The following is an 11,002-nucleotide window of genomic DNA, read 5'->3' as shown; positions in this document are numbered from 1 at the left end:
AAAACGCCCGGTTCAAGGGCAGAGAAAGTGAGCAGTTTAAGTCCGGCAAATCATTAGCGACTGAGAACCAGGAAGGGGGTTCGATGGCAACGCGGGACTGCGATGACCATGACGACCATAAGTGTGAGTCTTGGAGCTAGGACCGGATGCCTGTACGCTTCGGGCATGGACGACCGTTGTCTCACACGCTAATGGAGCGCACGTTTCTGTGACCTGGTGTCTCTATAACCTCTTCGTCGGGGAGCTCGCGGCGAGGGGCTAGCCCCAGTGACCCCAGCCAAGGTCTCTGGAGCGGCAGGAGGGCCACAGGCCCCCAGGTGCACCCGTCCCAGAGGGCGCGGCGGCGGGAACGCAGGGACCCCTGCCTGGGCGGCGGCCACACCGCTGCCCTTCCTTCCCCACCCCCGGCCCAAATTCTGGGCTCTCGGCCCGGAAGGGAACTGGCTCCCTTCACGCCGCCCGGACCTCGACCGTCGCCTCGCGAGTTGGGACAGCCAGGAGAACCCCCACTTGCCGCCCCGTGCCCGCAGGGCCACGGGCCGAGGAGGAGGAGGCGGCGGAGGGGGGCATTTTCCCGGATTCCTCGCGCACACGGTCACGGACGCGGAAGCCGCCCCGTCCGCCGCCCCGCGCTCTCCACCCCGGAGCCGGGCGCGCCTCTGGCCCCCGAAGGGCAGCACCCGGCGGCGGCCAGCTCCCGCCAGTCCGCCCTGCCCTGCCCGCGCCGGCAACGCCTCCTCCGTAAACACCGCGCGGCCCGCCCTCTGCGCCGGGACACACAGGTGGGAGTGTGCGGTGCGGGCCGCCGCCCGGGAGGCCGCGGGTGGAGGCGGGCGCCGCGCTGCCCGGCGACTGGCGGCGCAGACAGCGCCCTCGCAGGACGGAGCCTCAGGTAAGCGCTCCCGGCCCCGCGCTCCTCTGCACCCCGGGAGCCCGCGCTCTGTGGCCGCGGGGCGGGCGCTGAGCTTTGGGGTCCAGGCTGGGAGCGAGGAGCGGCGCAGCGCGGAGGAGCCGCACTGCACCTGCGCCCGGGGGGGCCGCGCGCCGAGCTCTCCGGGCTGGTGTGGCGCTTCGGCTCTCTAAACCCACCAGACTCTTTCCTGTAAAGGACTTGTGCCTCTCTGCGTCAGTACCCAAGCACAGAGAGCTTTGGACGTGGTGACATGCTGCTGATTTGGAAATGTCCTTTGGGAAACAGCGTTGGGGAGGTGAATTTGGCTTTGGGGAAATGAAATGTAGGTTGGTATTTGGAAAAGGTTTAATCTCCTATTAGTGCAGGTGTCTCTGAGTCAGTTTGTGAGCGCATCTATGGGGGGGAGGGGAGAGAGAACGAACTACCCACATACTATTTTGGATGGGGGATTAACACCTATGCCAGGTGCTTAGTCCACTAGTCCATGGAAAGGAAGCTACAAATCCAGTTTTAGGCTTTACTAGTATTGGGGAATTTGCCTTAAGGCAGTTGAAGCCTTGTGACTCACGACAAAGTCCAGGTATCAATCCAAGGTACAATGAATTGATAGGACTTTGTGGCAGAGAGTCACCCCTCACTCATATCTTCAGACCAGCAAAAGATATTACAGGACTCAGAATTTTTTTTTAATTAGTGCAATACTTTAAATGTTTGTTTCCGCTTAATTACATCTTCATAAATATAGTTTGTCCAAGTTTAACGCGGAAGCTTGTTTCCCACCTCTGTTTCCTTCTTTCTCCAACTTCCTTCTGATTATATCTTACTTCTTCCTGGAAAAGCACTTCCTAGCATAAGACCAGTTGTTTCCTTTCTTTACCTAACCTGACCCTACTTGGACAGGATTTGGGTTTGTCAAGATGGCCTTGGCTTTAGCGACTCAATCTTGAGCTCCTTCTTGTGACCACGGATGCAAGTGGCACAAAAGATTTTAAAAGTTTTCTTTCCTTGAGCAAGTGAAAATGTTCTTTACATTTGGGTTGTCTTTTTGAGTGCCCCAACTTGAAGGGTCCTGGAAAAATATTCCATTCATTAGAGTAAGACAAGATAACTGGATAATAAAGTCAGGGTGTGTAAGGTAGACAATTCTTTACCCACTGCTCGGGATACATTTAATATATGAGAGCCTTGAAGTACCGGGCTTGGGTGGTCTTATGGAAGGTGCTTTGCCACTTAATTTCATGTATACTCTTCTTTCAAAGTCAAGTTCTATTGCTGTTTAGTGTTTTGTAACTGGTGATTTTATCGGCTGCTTGTTTTTAACTGGGTCTAAACCTTTTTGTGGAAGTGGGTGGCACCACGGAAGAGGGTGAGCAAGAGGCCACCTGCCCACCTGAGGGACAAGGTGCTACCAGACCCCCCTGGGTTATCCCAGAACCAAGCAGCCAGGCCACCAGATTTCAGGGCAGCCCCAATGTGTGCCTGTTTGAGAACTCAAGAGTCACATTTTGACAGAATTAACTTAAAATCCACCAAACTCACTGTGTTCCTGAACCACCTTCCCATTCAGTTGAAACCTGGGTCTCCTGTGGATGTAGCCTTAGGATAAAGCATGGAATGGAAAGTTGCTGCAGTCTAAAATAGGAAATGGAAAGTTAGTTAGTGAACGAAAATTTACCAACTTGGAAATACTCATAGCAGCTGTGATGAAATATGGGATGTTTGTAAAAATCAGAAACAATCCCTGTGGTTCTTCCTTCGCTCACCATTGCTTTTATGTTTTTGGTTTTGGGTTTTTTTGGCCGGGGAAGTGAGTCTGTTAAGACTCATAACAGGAAAAGCCACACCCATTTACTTTTGTCGCATGGGTTTTGATTTTTCAAGATACTCTTAGGTGCATGGTAATTGCATTTGCCCATCTTGCATACCTTTATAAAATTACATGTCCAGGAGTTTCTGAATGCCAGTTCCTCTGACTCATGAACCAGTTCATTGTGCTACAGTGTATCAGTTGCACAAAGTTCTATTTCCTATGATTTCATCCTAGTGTGATCTGGGAAAAAGAACAGGGCGGGGCAGGAACACCTGCGCCCACTTTAATTTGGTGTTTGCTTATGTCTGCAGAGTTGTTGAAACCATTGAAGGGAAGGAACACATCCCACCCCCCTCGGGGAAGTGGCCTCTTCTGGCCATGTCTCCTGTAGCTGCTGCCGAGCCAGATGGGGTCCAGGGAGACAGGCATGTGACCAAGCTCATTTTCTTCCTTTTTGTCATCGGTGCCATCCTGCTGTGTGTGGGAGTCCTGCTCTCCATCTTTGGCTTCCAGGCATGCCAATACGAAACCCTCCCAGACTGCAGCACGGTGCTGAAGATCTCCGGGCCCGCGTGTGCCGTGATTGGGCTGGGGGCTGTGGTCCTGGCCCGCTCCCGGGCACGACTTCAGAGAAGTGAGGAGCGCCTGCGAGGCAACCAGGGGGCCTCCGACCGAGCCTTCCTCTGTGGGGAGAGCCGCCAGTTTGTCCAGTGTCTCATCTTTGGGTTTCTGTTCCTGACGAGTGGTATGCTCATCAGTGTACTGGGCATTTGGGTCCCCGGGTGTGGCTCAGACTGGGTGCAGGAACCGCTGAATGAGACAGACACTGCTGACTTAGAGCCCCAGATCTGTGGATTCCTGTCCCTGCAGATCTTGGGACCCTTGATTGTGCTTGTGGGATTGTGTTTCTTCGTGGTTGCCCATGTTAAGAAGAGAAACAACTCGAATGTGGGCCAGGATGCTTCTGAAAGTGAAGAGAGACAGACCCAGAACATGGAGCCCGTCCAGGTCACTGTAGGTGGGTGGCTGTCCTTCCTGTTCTTGTTCATATCACCATGGCTGTAGCATCAAGGCTTCACTGAGCTGCTCCCGGGTCTGGCCTAGATTCTCTTTCTCCTTCTCTCTCTTTGTCCCTGTCCCTGTCCCTGTGTGTGTGTCTCTCTCACACACAAAGACACACACATACACACACGCAGATGCACACAGACACAGTTCTGCTGCTGTACTTATCCCCGTAAGAATCCTTGAGCGCATCATCTCCTCCCAGCAATTCCTTATTATCTAGCAAAAGCATTGGGACATTAACTTGTGACCTTACCTAAGGTCACAGAGCAAATAAAGAGGAAAGTGAGAGGATCCTTGAGGAAAGCCTGGGAGCCTTCTAAAACCTAAGGTACCTGCCAAGTGACCCTATTTCCCCTGTTATTCTCACACCAAACACTTATGGCACTTCTGGTTGTTGGAAATGTGGGTTCTCATCCCTGGTCATCCCTGACTGGCTGTCTTTGGAAGTCCTTAACCTCTCCTGGCCTTACTTTGTGTATTTATAAGCACTGCATTTCTAAGATTCCTGACAGCACTAATATCTAGGATTCTGAATCTGTCACAAGTCCATTGGTCTTCCATGTTTTGAGGGAGTCTTCTGTACTGTTTTCTGCATCATTCTTCATTTTCTGTAATTTCATCCTTGGCTTCAGGGTCGGAGCAAGGCTTGGAAGCAGTGGTATAGACAAAGATGAAATACGACAGCACCTGTCGCTTCTATCCTCCATGGAGTGCCTACAGAGTGTCCCTTTGGGTCCCCAGGGATCTGCAGAAGAGCTGGATCACCATTTCCCAGAGTCAGGTCCCCACAGAACCATACCAGTAGCTTTGGTCTCACGTTCACACAGACAAAGAAAACACCCCCACCGCTGCTCATTTTTGCAAATCACTGTTTTATTTCAGTCTCCCACTCTGAAGCCACAGCCCTAACATGTAAAAGACTGGGTGGGCAAAGAGGATTACAGAGCAGAAACCGTGGAAGGAACAGGGAAGGAAGGTGGCGAGTGAGATGTTTCTCGCGGGTGGGGCTGTCTGTCGAGCTGGCGGTACTCACTGTGGGGATTCCCTGGGCTGTGGGCCTTGCATGGTATTGGCCTCAGAAAGGAAGGGCAGATGGATTTACAGACGATCCTTGTGTTCATCCAGGGTTGAAGCTCCCAACTTACTTATTTGTGCGTTTATATAATTATGGTGACAACATCAATATTAGTTATATGTTAATAATAGCAAACAAATATATAGGGCTTATTCTTGGGCCAAATACCCATCTAGGTGTTTTAGCGTGTACTTGTCAAGGGCCTGTTGTGTGAAATTCATTCACACCTACAACAACCCACTGAGGCAGATGCTCTTAGTGTCTCCATGTTAAAGATAAAGAAACCAAGGGTCAGGGATCCCAAGTAATTTGCCCAATGTCACAAACTAGCAAGTGGCAGAGCCAGGATCCTAACGGAGGCGGTGGGCATGCGTATGCTATGGCCCTTGCATAGCACCCTCCTCAGGCACTTGCTGTAATTCTGTTTCTGCAGGCTTCATCCTTCACCAGGTGTCCTGGGTTGTTGTTACATGACGAAAGGGCTCACCCAATATTATAGATGTTCTTAGTTCTTTCAGGGAACACAGTGGGGGCCAAGTAAATACTCTCATGAGACACTCACGGTCTTCCACTTAGTTGGGAGCATTTCAAGGTGTGCCCTTTGGGTTTACTATCCGGGAGTTTTGGGGCCCAGCTTTCTTCCTGGTGGTTGGAATGGGGGGCGGCAGGGAGCAGGGCTTGTGCTGGAGTGACTCCTGGGCGGTTCTGTCCTGATGTTGGCACTGCATAGTTTAAAATCTTTTCCACATAACCGTTTAAGTCCTATCAAACCTGTGAAAATCTGGCACCTTGTCTTTCTCTCCTTTGGTATTATGGAATAGGGTTTACGTTTTTAGAAATCATGCCTTTTAGCACAGTTGTTAAGACTCCAGGCATTGTCTGTCAATGGTCAGTTCTGCCTTGTGAGGGAAATTGGGGTGATAAGAGGCAGTCCTTGGCTAAGTGCCAGAATGCAGCTCTTCCCAGAATGGAAGACAGAAGAGATAAACCAAGATGCATGATATCTGCATTGTGGGCACACCTAGTGCTGGACCCTGGATGCACAAGCAGGTGTATGGTCAACTCACAGAGGACATCAAGTCTTTCAGGACATAGTGGAAGAGAAACCCCAGGGGCATGGGACTTTCCGGGGAGAGCAGGAGGGCTGGGAGCTGACCTGGCAGAGGGGTGGCTAAGCCTCAGAGATGACTGGAGACTCTGAGTACTTCCTTGTCTGTGTTTGATAGGTGATCAGCCTGCTTTAGAGACTTGTTTCCAGATCCTTTGTCCTACAATGTGTAATTAAAGTGAACATTCAACCTACCTTCCTCTGACCTACCAAGACCTTCTGAAAAAATTAAATGAGAATCCCAAGACAACCACTATGCTTTTTCCAGCTTCGGTTAGCGATGTATATTAAAAGCTTGAACCGCCATCTCCTTGCAGAAGGAGAGATGGAGTTAATGCATTTTCTGCAGGGCTAAGTTACCTCTGGGGAGGTGACTGAGGCATCAAGGTGGAGAGTGGAACCACTGGCCAGACTGCCAGTTGGGAATGTTTCTTCAGACATGCAAATAGGTGCCACTTGCTGGTGGTTGGTGAAGAAAGTCCCTCTGAGGATGAGAGAGCTTGCTCCGTGCTCAGCACCGTTTTAACCCCGCGCGCAAATCCAGTCCTCCTACCTGTCCTCTGAGGCAGGTACAGTTACAGCCTGCCATTTACAGATGTGGTGGCTGAGGGAGGCCTAGAGAGGGCACATAACTTGTTCAGGGCCACACTTGGTGGGAACTGGCAAGTGGAACCCCGGTAACTCTAGAGAACCCTGCAGCTACCTAGGTGAGCATCAGCTCTGCTACCAGTACAAACCATCTCCTCCCTGCAGGGAAGTAAATTCCTCTTTCCTCTTTCATTCTTCCTGAGCTGTCATTTGGTGCTGCCAGCTTATCAGAGGCCACCCTCAGACCTCATGTCTGGAAGGTTCTGGGCAACTCATCTGGTACATTTTGTGTTGGAATCAAATTAGAGCTTGCATCTGGTCCCCAGCTCTCCTCGCCCAAACACAGGGATGTCTTCTGGAGTGAACAGTACCAACAGAAATGCAAAAAACAAAACAAAACAAAAAAAACCCTAGCTTTTCTTTGAGTTTGACTTTCTTTTGTAAAGCTTGGAAGAAACGTTGGTAGATAAAAAAAACTCTTCACGTGCATAAACCACAACTATGGAAATAGGGATGATGGGCTGTATTGTGGCTGGACTGTCATTTGTCCAGAGGTTAAAACTGCATTTGAGGAATGGAGGCACTTTATCCAACAGCTAACTTTTGAAGAATTAAAATTGTGAGTAGAAAAGGAGAAAAGCTTTGTAGCAGCAGACATCCCAGGGGAGGTAAGAAACATTGTTAGCAAATGCTTCACAGAAATGCTTTAGCTCAGACTTGCTATGAAATATAGGCCCACTATTTTTTTTTCATGTGGCAAAATAGACAACATACAATTTACCAGTTTAATCATTTTAAAGTGTAGAGTGGTATTAAGTACATTCACCATGTTGTACAGCCACCACCATGATCAATTCCCGAAAGTTTTTCATTATCCTGAACAGAAACCCTGCCTGCATTAAACACTAAGTCCAGTCGCCCTAGCCTCCAGCCCCTGGCAACCTCTGCTTTCCGTCTCTGTAAATTGGATAGGCTCACTTTTAAATTCTGGTGTTTTGACCTTTTCTATAGATGGGCCAAATATAGAATTAATTTCTTTGGCTTTTGCTCATTTGCTTGCATTTAGTACTCATCTGTCGTCAATGAAATGTTGTGTTTCCTTAGGTGATGCCGTGATCATATTCCCACCTCCTCCACCACCTTACTTCCCTGAGTCTTCAGTTTCTGCAGCTACTCGGAGTCCTGGGGCTGACAGTTTGCTCCCAAATGAAAATCCACCTTCATATTACAGTATTTTTAACTATAGGTAAGACTTTCCGTTTGAACGTCAAGAATAGTTTAACCTTTTCAGGCCTATGTCTACATTCAGGCCAAATCAGCTTTAAGGCTATGGCAGAGGTGTAGCCATCCAAGTATGAGTATCTTTTTGGCTGACATTATGCCAGAATTATTGCCTTAATATCCCTAGTACTTTTCAGGAAACTTTGGGCAGCATATAAGTTAAAAATTATAAAAGTGGTTATGCTGGGTTCATATGAAGGCCTCTCCAGGCATCTTTATGTGGTCCTAGCAGGGCTGATCCTCAAAATGCTGCACAAACCCATCAGCCATCCCGAGCGCTGGAGCAGAACTCAGGAGGCCCCTGCTAAGTTAGGCTTTGCTGCTTTAGATTGTGGGAGGGGTGAGGGTCCCAGGGGACCTCCAGCAGGTACAGAGCATTTCAGTATCTAATGGAGATACTTGAGTGGCCGGCTAAAATCAACCTGCACCCTGACTTAACCACGCCAGGCTTCTCCCCTCAATATTAAATTGTTCCCTGGGCCTCAGAGCCTTCTCAGATTGACGGAAGAGAAATACGAGATTCCCATCCCCGTCCCCCATGCTTTGCCACAAATTTGGAGGCGTACCTGGGGTCAGATTAAACAGTGTAAATATAAGTGTTTTTCCTTGAGGCAGAGGGATGCCATTGAAGGCTGTGGAGTCACGGCAACAGGGTCCGAGCAGTGGTTAGCACAGCTCGTGTTGGGGAAAGGCTGGGGGTGACCAGACCGGAGAGGAAGCCTTCTCTCATGGACAGGCTGAAGGTAACAGGAGCCTGGGACTGGGGTGGTCAGAAAGGGAGGAGTGTGTGAGGATGTCTGCTGTGGAGGATGACAGGGATGAAGAGCGGAGATGATGATGTCAAGGGTGAGTGACAGGGACAGGGAATGTCCCTGACTGAGGAAGACAGAGACGGGGCCTGTGTAAGTGGGAGAAGATGGTGAGCTGGCTTGCAGTAGAGGGAGAGCGAGGTGTGGGCCTTTTAGCTAGACCGGATGGGCCAGGTCTTGGGAGAGAGATGGGGTCCTGGAGATGAAATGGCAAAGAGGCTGCTGAAACCAAGAGGGCAAAGCGACAGAGGCCTCTGGAGAATCCACGGGCGGGGACAGCATGAAAGGAAGGAGTTCTGGGAAGCGTCAGGGACGAGCAGGGCTGGAAAAGGCTCTGCACCTTCCCACGTGGGAAAGCAGGGTGTAGGAAGTGAAGGTAGGATCACTGGAAAATCTCACAGGGCAAAGCAGGCCTCAGTGAAAAGTGGCTTTTGAGACACTGAGACACGTGCATTTTTGAAAGCAGTGAGAAGCAGGACCTGAGAGATGTCACGAGTGTGCTAGGGACGGGGGCTGCCATACCTGGTAATTCATGTTTCACGGCACGTGTTCTTGTACCTCAAACCAGGTGATGAGCTGGAGATCTGACCAGGGATGAATGCAGAAGTTCCCCTGTGTGGGTGAAAGGGAGGTTAGGTTCTGGACATTTGTAGAATTCTCTTAGTGAATTTTTGTATTCTTTTCTCCAATGATGAACTTCCCAGAGCCCTAAAATAAATGTCTATTTCTACGGCTACTAAAAACTACTCCTACGGCTGTTGCTATGCCAGAGTCTGCCTTTTCTTACATTACCTCAGGTCATTCCCATAGTTACTTAGAAGGTAGGCACTGTCATCATCCCCATTTTACAGATGAGGAAACTGAGGCTTAGAGAGGTTAAGTAACTTGCCTGAGATCAGACAGCTAGAAAGCAGCAGAGTGGAAATTCAGATGCAGGTCTGCCCTTTGCTAGACCTCACTCCATTAACCAGTACGTCTTCCTGCCTTCCTTCAAGTTTTTGGCTTAATGATTTAATTTTCTCTTTGCATAAGTTTGTCTACCTTCCACTAGCTGTCTCAGAAGATGAAGAAGCAGAGAAGAGTAACTGTGTGTGTGCATGTTCTTTTCGGAAGGCAGCTATGTGTTTGTACTCTACGTCTTTTCAATGACAAGGGGAATGACAACAGGAGTGAGACAGTCTTAAAGTAACCATGAGCTCTAGGGACAGGAAGGGGTAAGAAATCAAAACATATCTATGCAGAATAGAATATGGAAGAAATTACTCTGGAGACCCTTGCAAATGTTTCCAAATGCATCTAATTAAACATGTGAAAAGAACCTGGTAGTTAAGGTAGCATGTGACTGAGTCCCTCTGCTCCCTTTCATGTTCTCTCTCCTTCGTAGGATCCCAACTCCTGAGGGCCAAGGCGCAGCCTCTGAGAGAGATTGTGAATCTATATATACTATTTCTGGGACTGCTCCATCCTCTGAGACCTCACACACTCCCTGTCTCTCATCCGAATTGCCTCCCAGATACGAAGAAAAAGAAACTGCTGCCACCACATCCTTGTCTCCATCTTCTGAGCCTTCCCCACCATGAGCCACGGACTCCAGTTCAATTTTTTATAGAATCAATCACTATTTAATTTGTTTTTCTAATAAAAAATACAGTAGAATCGGCTATGTCCTGACTTCCTGGTGTAGTATCAACATCAATAACAAACCTTCCAGATTAAGCCGTCCATGCTTCAGACCACAGGAGAGGCAGCGTGCCTCTGGCTGGGAATCTAAGATGCTTCTCTCACTGAGGCCTCCTAACTCTGGGAGGTGGGTGGGATCGTTCGCATTGGTGGATGAAAAAGCAGAGGCTCAGAAAGGCTCATTAACTTATTCAAGGTCACATTGCTTCTAAATGGTGAGGTTGGGCTTTGAACCCATCTAGCTAGTTTCTGAAAGCCAGGTGCATATCTCTACCCTGTGCTGTCAAAGGCCAGCCAAAAGTACTGGTTAATGTTTAGCTTGGCCCGTTGGGTTTCCAATGTTCATTGCTTCTGGGGCAGAGAAACCAGGTTACTTTCCTCATTTCTTTATTATTTCTTACACCTCTTTTCCTTTTCTTCTCCCTTTCCTCCCTCTTCCTCCTTTCCCTATTCCTTTCTTTTTTTTTTTTTTTTTTTTTTTTTTTTTTCATTCTGAAAGAAGGTAGTTAGGGTAACTAGGTAATTTTCACTGGGGCAGTTACCAGCATACCGATATCCTAAAGCCTTCTTATAGTGATGTGACATTTTTGGAGAAGAAATTTCTTGGGGCACTTTGGTAACTATATTTCCCCTGGAGAGGTTCATGAGGGATGAATCTTTCTGTACTATAAGG

General features: G+C 48.9%; 1 protein-coding gene across 2 annotated transcripts; it reads left to right on the top strand.

Moving 5' to 3' along the window:
* Window positions 1-10,307, top strand: TMEM171 (transmembrane protein 171). Of its 2 annotated transcripts, none has more exons than XM_007457050.1 (4): window positions 1-594; window positions 3,035-3,741; window positions 7,664-7,805; window positions 10,034-10,307. In XM_007457050.1, the coding sequence occupies exons 2-4, from the start codon at window positions 3,102-3,104 to the stop codon at window positions 10,227-10,229; spliced, it is 978 nt and encodes a 325-aa protein (XP_007457112.1). In that variant the 5' UTR covers window positions 1-594; window positions 3,035-3,101; the 3' UTR covers window positions 10,230-10,307. The 2 variants fall into 2 exon arrangements, with proteins under 2 accessions (XP_007457112.1, XP_007457113.1); XM_007457051.1 differs by lacking the exon at window positions 1-594 and adding an exon at window positions 839-892 and having other exon boundaries at window positions 10,034-10,301.
* The last annotated feature ends 695 nt before the right edge of the window (window positions 10,308-11,002 follow it).

Source organism: Lipotes vexillifer, unplaced genomic scaffold (genome assembly GCF_000442215.2).
Source record: "Lipotes vexillifer unplaced genomic scaffold, Lipotes_vexillifer_v1.1 scaffold241, whole genome shotgun sequence".
In the NCBI taxonomy this organism is placed as follows: Eukaryota; Metazoa; Chordata; class Mammalia; order Artiodactyla; family Lipotidae; genus Lipotes; species Lipotes vexillifer.
This window is presented reverse-complemented; position numbering and strand designations above follow the sequence as displayed.